The following is an 18,356-nucleotide window of genomic DNA, read 5'->3' on the forward strand; positions in this document are numbered from 1 at the left end:
AAAGAAAAAGAAAAAGGTCTTCGTCTCCAGCGGGAGGCTCGTAATTCTGGGCCACTTAAGCCGCGTTGAACGAGCCCGCGGCGCGTCCTGGATAACAGAAATCGCGGCGCCTGCAGAAGTGGAGCAGCTGAAACAAAAGGCTCCTCTCACAGCTGCGCGCGAGGTCGACCAGAAAACGTCTCTGCCGCGCGACCGGGCCAAGTTCGCCAGGACAGAGGCGGCTCCTTCTTACGGAATGAATGTCGCGCTGGGGCCTCCCTTTCCCAAACGCATGGCTTCGCGAGGCGCCGTCTCAATGCTCACCCGGCACGCACAAGAGACAGTCCGCTGAGCTCCTGATGCGCTGCTCGCACAGTAAACAGCCGAAGAAGCGCGATAGCCTGCTAGATTGAGCTGCTTATATGGCACTGATACAACGAAAAAATGAAAACACGCGCCGGTTATATATAGGAAAGGCAACATTTTTCTTTATCTGTTTCGTTTGCGTGCAGTGCTCACGGAATGAAAGCGCGACAATTTAAGGCTATTTTACTTTCCTTTACACCACCTTTAGTTTCTGTCACACTGGCGTATTTACGCTCGGACGCTTACATCAGAGCCTACAGAATCTTTAGTGGCCAGGTTCGTAGCCACACGACGTGGGTATCTCCGAGAGCAATAGCGCATTGCAGTTGTTACTCCAAAGTTTTGAAGTCCCGTTTAATTCCGTGATCATCATGAAAAGCTTTCTCAAAACAACGTTACGGACGTTTCGTACCTGCCAGAACCGCGCACGATGCCCTGTCGCGAGGACTACAACGTTTTGCAGCGACTCGAAATAGCACTTGATCTGTTCTCGCCCTGTCGTCGTTGGCTCGCACTTGAAACCCTTACCCCTGCTATCGCCGTAATCACGCCGCGATTCGGCCGGACGGATGGTAAGAAATAAATAGACGCAAAAGAATGCTTTAAAAAAGACCAGCGCCTGAATGGCCCAAATAATTGGCTTAAATAACCGCCGTGACAGAATTTTGCAATGCGGCGAAACTTGATGATGTAGTCCAGCACTGGCCATTCATTTCTCTCAGTGATATGCCTATCTTATGTCGATAATCCACCGTCGACAACTTGCCGATCCCAGCGATAAATCCGTGCAACGGCACTCGGATCGCATCGCGAACAGATATATATATATATATATATATATATATATATATATATATATATATATATCGTTAGAATAGAATTCGTCACATTATATCTGCCAGGAATTTTATAGTGTTGTGAAGGGTAGACCCAGCAACCTTCGGTGGGTTTTTTTTTTTCAAGTGCACTCGAGAAGTTACTCCCGAATACCCCCCGCCCCCCTCCCGCTCCTCTTCCGGGTTCTCAAAATTTTCGCGCGATCGCGAGAGAATGCGAGGAGACCATCTGCGAGCGAAGGCACGCAGGGACAGAATTGGACGGCCAGCCAGGTGCCCGCACTGCGCCTCAACAGTTTTTTTTTTTTTTTTTTTTCTGCTAGCCGCTCAACGGCGTAATAGGAGAATCGTGGCGTGTATTTTGGGGCGAAACGGCACCGCAACACGGGGAAACAAACGGGCGCCCACGCCGACCGCAGTCGCCCGCAATGAATTTCGTCGCTCAGCAGGGGTCTCCTTTTTTTTTTTTTTTTTTTTTCACGGCCACTTTTTGGGTCCGCTCTCCAGGCGCCGCCGCTGGCAACAAAGCAACGGCGCGACCAGGAACACGGCTGCGAAGTTGGCCGAGGCGACTGCGTCATGCGCGAGGCGCGTTAACCTTGCGCGTGAGCGCGAGGGAAAAAAAATAAAATTGGCGAAAGAAACGCAATACATTCTGATGGCCGCCTCCAGTTATGTGCGAAAGCGAGCCGATTTATTTTTGCCGGCGCATCTTCTTCCCTTGCGAAGATGCCAGTCGCAGAGTCTTTGTAAAAAAAAATGAAAGAAAGAAAGAAATAGAAAGAAGAGAGAGAGACGCGAGATCGGAGGCGTCGAGAAGCGCGGAGAAAGCGTTCGCGCGACGCGCTTCGGCGCGGTGAGTCCGAGGGCGCGCTTTGGCTTCCCCGATATGTGGGTGCCAGCGTGCGCGTTTCGCTTTCTTCTTCTTCCTCATCGACGGTTAGGAGCGCGGAGCTGCTTCGGTAATGATATTGACCCAGCGACGACCGTCGCCAAGGGAGAGATTTAAGAGCTCGCTCGACTCCGATCATGAACGCACGCGCTGTAGCGTCAGGCGCCGCCATCGCATGCACCCGGCGGCCAATTAAGGCGGCCGTTAGTCATCGCTCATATGCAAGCTCAGCTCGATTCGGCAACATCGGCGCTTGGGGACATGGCGCATCGTGAGCAGGATAGCAAAATAAGACTAAACGCTGATTTGCTCGAAAGCGCCTTTAGGTGTTTTTCTTTGTTTTTCTTTTTTATTATTATGTCCCTTTCTAAATGGGAGCATCTTGGAAGCATCTTACGTGAACGAAAAAGAAAACGCTAGACCAGAATTTGCAGTACCGCTGACTCTCTAATTACACGAGACAGAGATGCCTCGAAGGCTGCACGCGCCTGCGTCTTTGCACCAACTTAAACATCAAAGCGACATTTCCACCCCTCGTACCTGGCGGAAAGGACAGCCACAAATCGCTTCCATTATCATTATATGCTTTTCCACGCGAACAAAGAGCAAGTCCCTTCTATACTAACTTTGGGCACGTACTGACACAAATCTCTTACGCTATTATAGAATTGCTCGTAAGTGGAAAGTCAAGACAATGCTGATAAAGGACACGCTCTCGAGACCTGAAAGGTTGGCATTATCCCAGCCGGGCGTGTCTAAAGGTTTATTACTGTCGCTTCTATTTCTGCTTTTGAAATACAGTCTCAACCAGAAAGGCACATTTCGTCCTCTCAGTGAGCTCCCCACGTGTTAACATGGGATGAATGCCGAATTTCACGGTCTAGTGACAGTCTCATTGTGAGGCGCGAACCGCGACTTACCATTTCTAAAGAATTACACCGTCTCGCCAGTTAAACGAGAGGAACAAAATAATGAAACAATAATAAATGTTTACTCGGTGCGCGCGCTGAAACCGCGCCTGTTGTTGCTACGGGCTCTTTGAAACACCAACTGGGCGCATTGCTCAATGGGCCGTGGCTCGCAAAAGCAGTCGGCGCAGCGATATATGCATGCGTGTCCAGCCGCACAAGGCGACACTGACGCTGCCACGCTAAGACTGACGCATCATTGCTGCCAAAATGCCTAGGCCGTGTAATGCGCAATCCCGGGTGACGACTCGCCTCCGCGGGCTCCTTCGAGCCGACTTGGCATCTTACGAAAAGAGAAACTAATAAAAAGTTTCGCGCGCAAAGCGATCGTTAAAGACGCCACAAGGCCTTCCTGACGCGGGCGGTGTGGAGGGAACAATGCCCTCGATCGAGCGCTTGGGGCAACGGTTCGTTATGCAAGCTGCACTCACTTCAGCCCCCACGCCGCGCAAGGTTTCATCTTTCGCACGTTCGTCATCGTCTTTGTCATCCCGCGACTGTCGCCGTCGACACGCATCGGCGATTGCCAGTACGACGCAAGTCGCCCTCCGGGAATTTTTCTCGTCTTCCGAGACTGGAAATAAACACGGGCAAATGAAAACGCCGCGGGGCCAGCGCTGGAGACAATGGCGACGCGAAAAACCTGTGCACCTGAGTCAGTGCCAACATTCCTCGTCGGGGACCGCACCCGCGGTGGGACATACGACGACGCACCTGCCGCTGTATATACTTTATGCGGGATGCGGATGCACCGTATGGTTTAGCGCTTCCTTTCGTTAGTCGACATCACTTCCGAGTTCCACTATAGCAGCGCTTGTACTTGCTGTTCTTTTTTTACTCAACTTTGCTTGTCCCTGAACATTTAGCGTTCGCTAATTAGTACTTGACCTGGCTGGCATCGACACTGGATTTTCGTGCGAATCGACTGATCAAGACTGAAGGAAACTGATGATGACAGGATCCGAACACTGATTACACGAATAACAAACGCGAAATAAATGGTCATCATTCATACTGGTCACGCTGGTATTTAAAAAGGTGAAGAAAAATAACTTTGAACATAAACGCTGAACTCGCATCAGGAGCTTTGGCCCTGAAAAACGTCGCAATAACTTTGTAAACAACAAAAAAAAAAAAACGTAGACTTTGTGTACGCACGAAAGAAGCCACGGTGTAGATTCAAGAGAAAAGAGAGTACGACGTACTTTGCTGTGCACAGGTATATTTTTTGTTGAACGTTTTTACTGGTACACCCTTTAACGAGGTAAGTTTGCCAAAGCCTGACCCACCAACAGCGACGTTAGCAAGATGAAACAAGAAAAAGGAAAGAAACTTGTTTACAGCAACCTACGTTGTCGTACTTCCTTCCCTTCCTATATGTACTTAATAATCGTGTCGCAACTGCGATGTCAAAATAAGAGTGACTAAAGGACGAGCGACTCACCAGCTCATCTTCTCCGGATCGGATAGGTGACCTCTGTTGAGGAAACAGAAAACCATTGTGTAGCGCGAAAGACAGTCATCATTTCCCCCTTCCCCCAACAAAAGTTCCGCACGGACAAGCGAGCAAGGGAGAGACTACGGAACCTAAAACAGACCACATCACGCTTCAGGCTGGCACATGTAACGAACGAAACACGAGAGCACAACGTCACCACACCACGACTGACAGGCACGCGGATCCTATGTCGAGCATGAACGAAACATTCGGTGAAATGTAACCTGCCACTATGCAAAAGAACATAGCATCAGAAAAACTCATTCACCGATTGCCAGAACACGGCGGTGTGCCTTCTATACAAACAATAGGGCCTGTGCAAACGTTTGCGGCACTTCAGCGTGTTTTGAGTTTCGGCCGGGTCTTATACTTACCAACTGTAGTGATGCTGTACGCTCCCTATTTTTCTCTCTCTACTTCCTTGTTTTCCTCTTCCGCTCCCTCCAGTTCAGGGTGGCCAACCGGATTTTTGCTTCTCTCTGTCCCTCTCTCCCACACTCCCCCTCTGATGATCGAACAAAAATATCCGGGAATATCATTGGAAGTTATCTTACTCTCTCATCAATAAATCTCCGCGCTTGCCTCCCCTTCCGTCGCAGTCGTGCAAGGTAGCAAACCAGATATTGCCACCTTGTTAAACACGACTGTCTTGTCTTATTGCCTTATTTGTTGTGTTATGATTTCACCTCTCCGGCATGCCCTACATGTAAGTACAGGTTTTGTAGACGGCGGTATTCCGACTATACGGGGAAAAACTTTTCAAACAAGCGCCGTAGAGGAGAAGCAAGAAAGGAAGACAGTAACGGTTTCGCCATGCACACACGCCTTGTTCTATAGGATAACATATCTGGAGCGCGCCATGGAAGCTCATCGCGGGACACGGCCTTGCGCGCCTCAGCAGATGATGTTCCAAGACAGGCGCGTATCCTCCCCAAAGAGAAGGCGTGCATGCGGCGCCCGCTATCGCCCTGTTTTCGAGTCCGGGCCCCCGGCGCAACCTCGTGAGAGCGCAGCGCGTCAACGGCACTCAAGTGATGGCGCCTGCGAGCCACACGCTGTCACACAGTGGCGGCGGCGTCCAGCTGGACCCACGGTGAAGAGCTGGCACGCCTTCCTAGTGCATGCACAGGGGAGGGGGGGGGGGGGGCATACATGTTTGCGACGACGGCAACCCTGTGCGCCGTGTCTGCGACGATGGAGGTCCTCAGCCAGAGTCGACGAGACCGCTCTGGAGTTGCACGCGTCGAAGCGCGCAGGGAAACACGAGAGTGGAAGCGTAAACATGGGCGCGCGCCCCGGAGCTAGAGTACACGCCCTTCTGTAAACAAAAGACATTTCCGTTCCACAGCCTGCAGCTCCCGGGAGATCTGTCCTCTTACAAACACGTACTTACATATCAAGGCACGATCAACATTTGTGCAGTTTACTTAATGGCTGTATATGCCTGCATGAGATGTATAGTTATGTGGTCTGCATCTGAGAGCGCTTCAGTGCTGAACTATATGGTGTGGAAAACGATTTATACCAACGTTAAGCCAGCTTATAACGCACGCACGCAAGCACAGACACACACATACACAGACACACACACACACGCACGCACACACACACACGCACGCACGCACGCGCACACACACAGCGAAAAACACGATCACGAACTTCAGAATTTAAATTGTGTTCGTCTAGTTTATTTACTTCTTGTACTCTCGCATCCAACCGTAGCTGTGTTCTCTTTTACACAGCTACGTTGACATGCATACCGGGAGCTTCACACGGACATGCGCGATACCACGTGCGAATCCTTTTCAGATTTTCGCCGATGTGATAACAGCGAAGTGAGAAGCTTGGCGACTGGATATTTGACACGTTTCATCGTGCCGTCAGGGTCCAACGGCGTCGTAACATGCGAACTGGGTCGGCCTATCCCCCGCGGAGCCAGTCGGCGTCTCCGCGGACAGACAGCCGGCGGCGAGGCCCCAATGAAGACGAATAGCTCGCAGCCTTGGGCGGCCGCCCGCGCCGGCTCAAGGGGGGGCAGGCCCCGCAACGCAGCCCCAAATGCGTCAGCGCTACCGATCCCCGCTCGGTATTCCCCGGCCGGCTATTTTTTTCAATAAAGCAGGCTGGCTTTCCTGTTTTCGTCAACATATAGACCTCGATTCGGATCCAAGGGCAGTTGGCCCGAGAGGAGTCCCTTCCGCTGATTTGGAGCAGCCGGTTATACGATTCGTTCGCACATTTTTGAGGGCTCAGGCCAGCTGCAGAAAGCCGAGCAGCCGAGTGTCTTGCTTATTGTGGCGGAGGTTATACACGCAATATCCCGGGCTGGCACGTAGGCAAGGGGGGGGCCCGGGGGGCCCGGCCCCCCCCCCCCCGAAATTCGTCTAACCTTCTATATTTCCGGGCAAATTTTTCTTCTTTTTGCCATGGAAAGACAATTCGAACAATTAGGCCTCGCCCCCCCCCCCCCCCCCCCCCGAAAAAAATTTCTGGCTACGTGCCTGATCCCGGGTGCTGCGTCAGACACAGCACCGTGCATAGAGGAAGCCTTGGATACGCCCCGATTCGAATGTGTACAAGGTACGAAGAAAGAAGCGGAGCGGTTAAACTGAGTTAAGTTAAGCATGTTGCATTTATTGAACGAAGAATGACGACAAATTCTATAGGCAAACTGTCCGAGAGAAGTTAGGGTCCACGATATTTTACGAAGATGCAAATCAATTGCGCAAGAAAAACAAATACAAGGAATAGAAACGCGAAGTTTTACAGCAGCGCTGCAGTTAAAAAAAAAGAATATTATATCGTATAGTCTTGTTAACAGTATCAAACAGAGCACTCAGTTTTGAGGCAACTGAAATACTATACGCTGCTCTAGAGACTGCCGTGTGTGTGCTGAAAAAGAAGTCACGTGCTGAACACTGCTACGCTCACTTTTCAGCATTTCGCTTTGTTTTTGCTGGCTAAGGGTTGTGAGCTGCTCATTTTCTTTAACTTCGGGGCTTTCTTTTTAATACGTTTGCGAAAAACTAGAAGACAGAAATTTTGAGGGAACCGGCTTTCAACAGTCACTGGACTGAGATTTTTGTTTCTTCTGTAGGTGACAGTGAAGTTCGCTTTATATGATGGAGAACTGGCCGTGTTGGCTTAGCGTGTTCCGAGGTGAAAAACGCGTTGACGAGACGACGACAAACGTAACCAAGATGTATGCACAAACCACCTTGTGTGTGCATCTCTCCTATGCGTGTCGTCGCCCACACGTCTTTCCCATCAGAACAAGTTCATTCCGTTTGGTCCAGCACTGCCGCATAATGAGAGGTTGTCTGCCCAACAAAGAGCTCTCACTGGAGCGGTTATGGTATTTTGTTGCCGAGCATGCGCGGATTCGATTCTGAGCTGAGCTCTAGTAGACAGCGCCTCGGCTGAACTCGAATAGAAAGCCTGCGACGTCCGCACATTAGGCACGTACTAGCGCCAATTACTCTAATGACTAATTTTCAGTTCTTTACAACATTTTCCATTTTCTGGGAATGCTGACAAGCCGTATGCTATATATTAGACAACTGACACTGTAGCGTGCAAAGGAACGTCGGACGCATTGCAAAACGTCCGGAGAAGTGCGCTGGGAAGGTCACGTTCGTCTCGTCACTGACGTAAAAGAACACTTCAAGTGAGATGGCGAGACGAGCACATGGGTTTTTTTTTCTTCTCCTTTTATTTCTCAGCCATCTTCTGCGACAAGGTCGTGTCGTTAGACAATGGCTGCTGTCACACGTCTCCCGAAATGGAGCCAACGGAGTGCGAGAGGAGTGCTTAAGCGGAGAACGCAAAGATCGCCTTCGCTACTTAAAGCGATCGCAGAAGCGGCGCGCGCGCGAGCTTCCCGCGAGGCGGCCTAATTAGCGCGGGTCGCGCTGCGCAGCCTTGGCTCCGGCGAGCAATTGGTCGCAGCCGGCCGTGCCGTAGCCGCGGGCCATCTCACCGCACCATCTGCGTCCGACATGCTCCACGCGCTCAAGGAGGCCCTCCTCGGAGCCAGGGACCACCGCTCCGACGGAGAACTACGCGGCCGCTCTTCGTCAGCGACGTCGTCGGGCTCCCCTCTATTGTCGCGTGGTGCTCCCCTCTCGTCGACTCCGGAGGCCCCTAGCGCGCTCGACGCCCCAGCGATGTGTTGCAGATGTTCGCACGAGCGCGCGCTCCGCTATAAATACGAGACGGCTTTCGGCGAGCCGCCGGCGGACCCTTAGCACACCAGTCTGCGCCTTTCCTACGAACGGCCTCGGGCCGCAAACGACGCGGCGCATGCGACATGTGCCCGTATTTATAGATGACGCGACATGAGGCTCGCTGGACCAGTTGAAAAAAACTCGCGCGGAGCACACCACTGGTTGACCCACATCCCGCGGGCCGAGGAGAGACCGACGTCGAAAAGCCGGAAAGTGATTCCGGGGGACAGAAAAGAGCCCCGAGCTGCCTCGGCGCTCTGGAGTGGAACTCTCCAAACTAAATAGAAATAGAGGGCGTTGAAAGGGATCCCACCATGGCGGCGGCGCGCGTCCTTTTTCACAGCCGATTGTTTTTGCCTCGAAAGGAAACGGCGCGCTCGGGGAGAAAACGGGCAGCCGAAGACAATAGGCCAAGTGCCTGACCACGCGTGTGTGTACAGAGAACGATACTTGGTAAGTTGAGCAGGCCACTCGTGTGGAAAAGCGGCCGTGAGACGGGCACGCAAGGAAAACGCCCAAGAAGATCGCGAGCGCGCCGCAAACGACCGGGCAGTGTTTCTTGGAAGCAATAAGGGACGAACTACAAAGGACTGGTTTAGTAAAACTGATTTACCGCGTAAAAATAAAAAAGAAACGAAAAAAGAGAGAATTCCTCTCACAGCTCACAGTATAATTCATCACGTGAAGTGGTCTCGGATAGCAAGTGGTGATGTGTCAAGAACAGAGAGAAAATATCGTCACTTTTCCGCCAATAATTGGCACTGCGTAGGGGTTTAGAAGCAACGGCCTTATGGAAGCTGCCGGCGGGCTTCAGCGCACGACAGGCAGCGGCGCCGCAAGACGAGCTTCGCGATAGCTTTCACCGCGATGCATGCGCGCCCGTCCACGGTAGCAGCATAACCACCGAGGTTCACCACCGTTCACGGATTCTCCTCTCAAAACGTTTTCTTTCAGTAGCTCCGTAAAAAATGCCAGCGTCGCCACGAAGCGCGCTACTCCCATTCAGCCGGTTTTTATTTCATTTTATTATGTTTTTTTCTAGAGACGCAAAAGGGACATCCGGCGCACCAACTTCACTCCCCCAACCTCCGGCGCACTTCTTGACTCCGCCGCTAGCAGCAGCAGCCGCGCAGGCGGATCAACTGGCCTGGAATTCGAACGGACAGCCGTAATACGTGTAATTTTCTCGTCTCCACCCTGCGCGCTCGCTCGCACCTCTCCCCGCAAAACCCGCTGCACTCTCACTGCCGGCTTTCTTTCGACGCGCGGTGCACTCAACCGCTAGCGACAGCGATGTTGCCCAGTCCGGCACGCGACGAGCACGAACTTCGCCAGTTCGTGAGGCGGCGGCGTCGATAGGGTCACTCCGACTCCTCGGCGGCGAACCCCACGCGCTGCCGTACAACTCCCCCCCCCCCCCTCCGCCCCCCTCCGTACCACCAACTACTTCCCCCGTCGGCGAAGGCCGGCCGCGGTCAGCCGGCAACGAGAGGAGCCGCATTCCTGGCAAAAAGTGCGATCTCCCTGAGCGCACGGCCACTTCGACCGGCGGTGCCTGCGAGAAGGGGCGCCCAGCACGCAACGCGCCGCCGTTTGGGATCGGCCGCCGCTGGTGTACGCACGCTCGGCGGAGATAAATTTATTGCCTCCCCCAAAATGATGACGCCGCCTCTATGCGAGCCGTCGAACAATGGGTTTGACACCGAGGCGGCGGTTCTGCATTCTTTCGAGCGATCCGAAGGCGACGATGCGGGGCCCTGCTCTTTTGGGACCGAAGTGTTCGGTGCAGGTAAACGCGGGGGAACAAAAATAAGAACGCCCCCCCCCCTCCCCCCTCCGGCATTTCCGCCCATATCCGTGACAAGATTGCCACGCTGCTAAGTTATACGAAGACAATAGGACGTTAGCCGCCTGAGCTGTCCAGTCATTGCAGTCGTTAGGGCTGACGCGCATAAAAGTGCCTCAAGGATCGCATAACAAATGAACGCGATTAAAGTGTCGTTAGGTGACGGGGGAGGGAACAAAGAAGAAGTCTGCAGCCTTCGACGGAAGAAATGTCCGCGACAAGGAAATGCAATTTTGAGGACTCGAGAAAAGGAAACAAGGGGAGCAAAAGAGAAAGTGTCGCCGTATTTATTTGCTTGAACATTGTTCCGGAATTCATAGTATCTCAGTAGGACAACCGTGACTCAACACAAAGAAAGCCCAGTGTTCTCTCCTTCCGGCCGCCGGCAACACAATGTGTGCTGACAATTCATGATAAGTAGTCGTGATTTCTTTCTTTTCACATGAATGTAGTCACCGGAACAATAAGGACCATGAACAATGAGTTAGTGTTCTTCAGCGTTGCGTACGAGTGCCCTTTGTTTGCGCCCGAAAATGAGTAACGAATAAGGTTATATTGTACAGGCTAATTTCGTCAAAAACTGAAAGTGATCCAAGCGTCTCAGTGCCTCGGAAGAAAGTAAAACAAAAGTACTAATAAAAATTGCTTTCTATAAGAGGCAAGACCTCGATGTCCCCACGTGGGAGGCCTAGGCCGCGCCACTCAAATTGCTGGTTCTCAACAAAGTTTATTCCTCCTCCTCGATAGTCTCGAATGGAAGCAAGTTTAGCCGAAGAAATGGTGTAAACCACAAATTTGAAGACACAGCAAGAACAAACTTTCTTGGCCACAGTAACGCATGTGTGTGCGCGTGTCTTTATAAGTACGTCCAGAAAAGGAACGAGGACGTCACGTGGGACGCCTGTTCGATAACTCGCCAGGGGGGGAGGGGCGGCGGTGATGACCGGGCGTACGCTCCAATTTCTCGCACGGGACACGCCAGGTCCACAAAGGCCATCTCAGGACACACTTGAGAGGAAGATGCAAACAACAGGCACGCGCTAACGGGCACCGGTGAAGCAGACTGGGGCCGGCGACTTGGTCATGCGTTCTTTATGTCTTCTCTCCTGGAGGGGAGCGCACGGAAAACAAATCTCAGCGGGGGGGGGGGGGGGCGGGGGTATACGCGAAACAATGGCCCTAGGACATCTCGACACAAGGTGGCCAGGCGCAACTGAGAGGTGCTGTCTGCGATACACCGCGAGCAAAAAGCACGTTCGACCGTGGCTACCTGTTGCGCTATAGAACAGGTCGGAAGGGCTATAGTTCAGGACACACGGCACGGTGGCCTTGCAAGGACCCTGCAACGTCGCGCGGTAACACGGACAGCGAAGGGAAGCAGCTGGAAATTAAGTGGCTCGCAAAGAAAGAAAAGCAAGGAATGAGCCGACAGATTTCGGGCTCCGCGCGCGATCTGGCAGGGGCAGGGTTACTTGCGCGCGTCGCTTTTATCTGGCGACCGCCGCGCGCTCGTTCTCACGGCCGGCTGGGCAGAACGACTGCATGTAATCCTAAGCGGCACTACTCTTGGAATAAGACACAAAAAGGAGTCCAACCACGACGAACCTTGGTTGCGCCGAGATTTGGAAGGTGGACGCAAGGTGCCCCTCTCGGGTATGCAGGTGGAACGGCCGATGAATGAAAAACACCGCAGCAGTACCGTCCGTTACTGAAAGGCGCACTGCGCCGTTTGCGCACAGAGATGCATTTGAGGTATCAATGAAGAAATAACGAGCGCGGTGAACTTGTGCATATAAACTAAATGATAAAACAGGAGTGAGAAAGACAGCGGGGGGAAATGTCTGCATGCCTGGGTTGAAAGGGATCCAAGTTTCTAAAGCGAATATATTTTTGTCGAATATTTCTGCGAGATTTCTTTCTTCATTACGAGACTGTCGCATTCCGTTATCATTATTACCATGCATATCTTACGGGGAACTGTAATCGTCGAAGTGGTTGCATGCTGGGAGCAGTTTGACGAAAGTGTTTTTTTATATATAGTTTTAGAAATACCTGGCGTTAAGTTAGCGTAAGTTATGCATATATTCGCTGCCCATTAAACAAAAAGAAAAGAAATCCCTAGCAACGGTAGGGTCTCGCACACGCACAGTGACGGTAGTTATTAGAACTCTTTTATGTACCACCTAAATTGCTTGCGTACGCTATTTCCAAAGCTCCCTCCAACGCTCTCTACAGAGAAATGTGTCGGGAGAAGAGCCGTTTTGACAACGAGAAGGCACAGATGAAAGTCGCGACCGTGATAGGGTGGTCGACACCATTCTGATAGAGCGGTCGACAACCAGGGGCGCTATATCACAAATCTATGCGAAAACACACACACAGAGAGATTGCGCCGCTCAAAACATGCGCACGGAGCGAGCAGTTTTTGGGGGCAAATATCATTTCTCGCCCGTGCATTCCCAAATCGGAAAGGGGTGCATCAGCAATCAGTGAGTGAGCGGTAGGGGGAGGGGAGGGGGGCGCAGCGGGAGAGGCCGCTGCCACCGACGGCGGTTGTCGGACACCTGTTCGCACGGCCAGCCCGCAGGCGCCGCCGGCATAGCGACACGTCGCACTTATCCGAGGACCCGCTTTCCCAGGACGTCATTCCCACGGAAAGGGCCCCCGTCTCCCTGATCAGCATGGAACCCGACACGCCGCCGCCGAGGTGCACCAGGCGACGCCACCAGGAGTGGCCGGAATCCTGCTCCGACGATCGCGACGACTCCGCGATTCGGGCACAGCGACGACGATGCTTCAGCCTGCGTAGTCTCGAATCCATCACTGACACGCGCGCTTCTCCGCTCCCCGAAGCTGCACGGCGGAAAGAAACAGCGCGGCCCGATCCGAGGAGGAGATATATACGTCTCCGTTTTCACGGGCGATTGCCGGATGAGGAATGGCGATGCTTCAAGAGCCGCTGTGCCGATCGTTTCGCTACGCTTTCCTCGTTACCGAAAATACGTAACCCTAAATGTGCGACGACGAGGAAGTGGATTTAAACGAAGAAGCCAGAGGGGCCGCTGACGCAACTCGCGGACTTTTTGTTTGCTTGTTTGTCCACAAAGTATACACACATGCTACCATTTCGCTGAATGAAGCGCAACCTTGAGTAAAGGGTGAATAAAAGGACAAAGGGTGCGACAGTCGGTAGGACTGTCAGCGCCGAAAAACGCCCGTTTTTATGACGCACCTGCGTCTGTGTGCCATGCTTACGAGCGGCTCGGCCTCGCTTTCACCAAAGAAGATGTATCAACCATATAATTGCCTCTGTTTCCAGCGCTATGCTCCCAGGAGCTTGCCGAGAGTCCTTGTATTTCCGGGGACGATACTGCATCTTTATAGACACTTTTTTTCTTCTCCTCCCCTCTCGATCGCCGCAGAGAAAAAAAAAAAATGCGGGACGAGAAATAAACGACTTCCCAAGGCCCGCGTTATCGCTGTGGGACAAGATGCTGGTCGTGAGATGCCGCGGGCGCCAACGGCCTTGGCTAACGAGCTGGCAGAGAGCTAACAACGTCGGTAGTTAGTTGCAGAGCTTTCCCGCGTCTACTTGCGCTCATTGCTACGCTTTCGAAGAGGTCGTTTGCAGTTTAAGAACGTACAATCCAGATCAGTTCACAGGGCAACGCGTGCGTCCGTTCCAATGTCGCCAATGCGGAAAGAAGCCTCCTCCTCTGTTTTTAAAGGGACACTAAAGGCAAATAACAATTTATGTCAGAGTGAAAGCCCAATGTATGACAACTTCTAAAACGGCAATATTATCAACAGCAGTGCCCTACTTACCGAGAAATTAAGCTAAATGTATCACATCACGAGCGCCACGAGTGGGACATTTTCGAAGTGATCCCGATGACGTAGGGAAGTCGGCCTACAATAAATCGCTAATAATCAAACTAACAGCAGTAAAAAAAGAACATTCCGAGCATCAAAAGACGTAATAAAATGCTGTTTGTTCGTTTTCGCTTGATTCATGGAAAACAAAACCTCCGTGGCGTTGCCATGGGGAACGGCGCGCGTGGTTCAAAGGTTCCGTTTTCGCCGAACTGTGCCTTGCCCGTCTCAGTGGTAGTTTCGGGATCGCGTACTGCCGTGCGTGTTTTGCGCGCTCGTGAAGGTCGCTCTGACAGAAAGTTCGACAAAATGCCGCATGCGTGTGATAATGCCGGACGCCCGAATAGTGCACAACGCCAGTGCTGCAGCAAGGAAACCGGTGTGTCTTTTCACTGGGTGCCGCGGAATGAACCCTTACGCTCGAAGTGGCTTAGTGTCATGCCATTGCGCCAGTGTGCTAAACAGTCAAAACCTCTGCGTGTGCTCGCTGCACTTTCGTACTGAGGATTACGAGACCAACCGCAACTTGATGACGGCTTTGAATGTGCCCATCCGAGCAAGTCTTTGCCGCAGCGCCGTTGTTGCTACTGTGGGTCCCGCTACTTCCGCTCGGCTGCTACTTGTGTCGGCGGCCGCGCAGTAAAAGCGGGCAACGTTGGGCATGGCAGCAGTGACGTAGGAGAGTCGTATTTTCAGGCGGGAGATTTGAAGCGCGCTAACGCGATGCGGACCACTAAAAACGTGATTTTATTTCAAAATAAGCACTTCCTTGGCACAAAAGCAGCGCTACGAGGTTTCTGGACCGTTATTTCAACAAACAACGTCGACTTAATATTTGTCTTTAGTGTCCCTTTAAGTCATCCAAGGTCCGCGTGGCCAAACAGTTTCGGAATCACGCCGCGTCTTCATCATACCTTCTACATAATTGCAGCCCTGACCATTTAAACATGCGCAATAAAAAGAAGCTGCCGGTGTCCATGATACCTTAAACATTCTACAGAAAAGCACCGCAGATGTGCCCACGTGAGCGTCGCTAATGGATTCTCTTCTTGGACAGGACTGCTTTCTAGCCACCCTACCGGCGCTGCTCGATGAAACGTACGCGGATTACACGCGTACGGCTTTCAAAACGGCTGATTCCAAGCTTCGGCAAAATGATTAGACGCTACATCTCTCCATCCGCTACCGCGTATATTCAACGTCGATATCACTTTCCCCGCACATCGAGCCCGTCGCTTCTTTTACAAGCACATCACATTTTCGTAGAAAAAAAGTCGTAGGCACGAAAACATATGCCGAGTCAATAAAGATAGCCATCTGGAGATATCGCCGGGTGCCGGAGCAGCTGTCTGCTTCCTCCTTTTGGGAGAAAAAGGAGGAACGTTGACGTTATCTGCCGTTTCTTAGAGCAGCTATCTTTACTGTCGTGCCAGTACCGCGCGAAGCGCGTCTTGGATCGAATAGCTAGATACCGGTAATGGCGGCAGGGAACGCGAGTTGGTGCCGACGACTCGAACCGTTGGAGATCCCGGGGTTGGGAGGGGCGGGGAGAAGAGCCGGGATCCTTCCCAGAGTGCCGCGCGGTGCTTTTCAAATAGGCCGCCGCGGGAACTCGGGCCCGCTTCGACGCGGCCGTCGGCTCCTTTTCTACGCACGGGTCAGCCCCCTCCCCACCGCATTCCAGAGCAGGAGGGGAACCCGCCCCATTGTCGGATCGGCCGAGGGTGGGCACCTGCTGCGTCGCAGCCATGCGTGCAGTTGTTGTTTGGAGGGGCCAGCCGAAGGGGGAGGCTTCTTTGGCCAGCGCGACCCCGGCCGTTTGCCGGAGCTCGGCGCCGGGCTGGGAATACAGGAGGGGGGGGACCAAACGCGAGGCTTTCTTCGCTGGCACGTGTTGCGGCTCTTTCGCGGCCGGTGCAAGCTCTGGCGAAACGCTTTGAACTCTGATGCCTTGAACAGAAAGGTCGCCGAGCTACCGTTCGAGCATATATATGTATCTTCAGGGCTCCCGTCATAAATTATAGCGTCTTGCTTATACTCCGTTTCATACACCAGGTGCAACGCTGTGGAGGCTAGCGAGACTTCTTGCATTAGATGCGTTCGCACCAAGAAACAGTTCAATAATTTCACCAACCGAAGCGTCATTGGTTTGTTTTTTAGGCCGAGTAATAAAGGAAGATACTTTGGGCCTTACAAGCAAACAAACCCAGTTTCACGGTTGTCGATACGTTGTTCTGGATCGCTTAGCGTCTCTTTGTTTTGTTTTCGTTTTTTATGTTTGATTTGCTGCCCGTCGCGACGCCTCACGCGCACGCTCTTGCTCGGCTCGCACGAGCGTTTACAACGACGAAAGCCAAGTGCGAGACGCGCGGACTTGCACATTTTTCCCGCCGAACTTCTTGGTTAGCTTCCACAGCGTTGCACCTGATGTATGAAACGGAGTATGCTTATATCGATTCACACGGACAATAAAACCTTTCTAATAATGTACAACAATTCGCTTAATAAAAAGAAGAATGCAATCGACGGCAGCCTACATTCAAAGCTGAAATTTGGGCTAGTTGGTTTTGACTTGAATACGTATCACTAGCGGAACTAAAGCAGGGACAAAGAAAGATGTACACAGGACGACCACGAGAGCGGTCGTCCTGTGTGCATCGTTTTGTCCCTGTTTTAGTTCCGCTAGTGATACGTATTCAAGCCTACAGCCAATCAGCAGGGGTGTAGCCAGGAGTTTATTTCGGGGGAAGTGGAGCAGGGTTTGACCCCCCCCCCCCTGCTCCAATTAATGCAATCAGAAAATACTTCCGAGCTTGTTTACTAGTATGCACGTTGTGGCTGGGAGCTCGAGCCGTCTCAATCTACGCATTCATAGCATTCAAGAAAAAAAAAATCAATTGTGCGCAAATACTACTAATGTCACGAACGTAGGCGCCGGTCGTTATAGAAGCCGAGGTCGCTTGTCAGTCGGACCAAGGAAGTGGCGCTGCCGGTACAGCGCAGTGTTATTTGTTCAGCGCATACGCGCAAACCACTCGGTCGACGGACATTTAGGGACAATGTCGGGCGCAACATCAGCGTCCGTGCACGTATACACGAATGAAAAACTCGCGCGTAAAACAGAACGTCGTAGCGGCCAGCCGGCCGTCTTTTGTGCGCCTGTATCACTCGCTCGGTGGAAAACGGACGAACCGGCGGACTGTAGGTCGAGACGGTCAGCCCCTTTGTTTGCGGCCCGCTTTAGAGCCGCAACTCTTCAGTAATAAATAAGACTCCACGAAGGCTGCCTTCCTAGTAGTGGACAACATGAGGGGGACCCGCACATGCATGACCCACTTAGTGCGCGGCCTTTGTTCGCGCCACAAATCAAACAGAAGTCGCTTACGCAAGCACTGGGAGCGGACCTTGTCAAATGCTGCGGTCAGGTCTGTGTCGTATACAAAGCGAGCGCGCTGCCATCCGCCAACACGAGCGGAGCAAAGCTAATTTTCTCTCGCTCTCTCTTGTCTCCCGAGTGCGAGCGCATTTCCATGTACAGCAAAATACGAAGCAATGCGCTCGTCACCCACAAATGATGATAATTCGCCTAGCACACTAATAATAATGATTTAACGGGAAAACATCTGAAGTAACTAAGGATATGCTGCATGACACCACCTTCTTTACTCGGTTTCAAGCTCGTTGCTTGCATTTTGCAACGTATCTACTTATCCCTCGTCTACATGGGAAAGACCCGTACCGGGTATCCTATTCGATGGCGTGATTATTTCTTTTCTAGGTGCAACACGAACGTGTTGCACATAGAATACTAGCTAGTTCCAATTGTTATGAATTCCTTAGATATAGACAAGCCGCTTAGGTGGCAAACCAGT

The 18,356-nt window shown here is 52.2% G+C and overlaps 1 protein-coding gene across 2 annotated transcripts in view; it reads right to left on the bottom strand.

Annotated features, from left to right (window-relative positions):
* The window catches only part of LOC119378983 (uncharacterized), an 85,528-nt gene that overhangs the window by 35,152 nt on the left and 32,020 nt on the right, over positions 1-18,356 (bottom strand). The window contains exon 2 of one of the 2 annotated variants that reach the window (XM_037648105.2): positions 4,486-4,518. The exons of the other annotated variant lie outside the window; for it this stretch is intronic. Within the exon in view, the coding sequence (XP_037504033.1) occupies positions 4,486-4,518 (33 nt within the window). The remainder of the gene's footprint in view (positions 1-4,485; positions 4,519-18,356) is intronic. 2 annotated transcript variants of the gene reach the window in all.

Source organism: Rhipicephalus sanguineus, chromosome 1 (genome assembly GCF_013339695.2).
Source record: "Rhipicephalus sanguineus isolate Rsan-2018 chromosome 1, BIME_Rsan_1.4, whole genome shotgun sequence".
Lineage (NCBI taxonomy): Eukaryota > Metazoa > Arthropoda > Arachnida > Ixodida > Ixodidae > Rhipicephalus > Rhipicephalus sanguineus.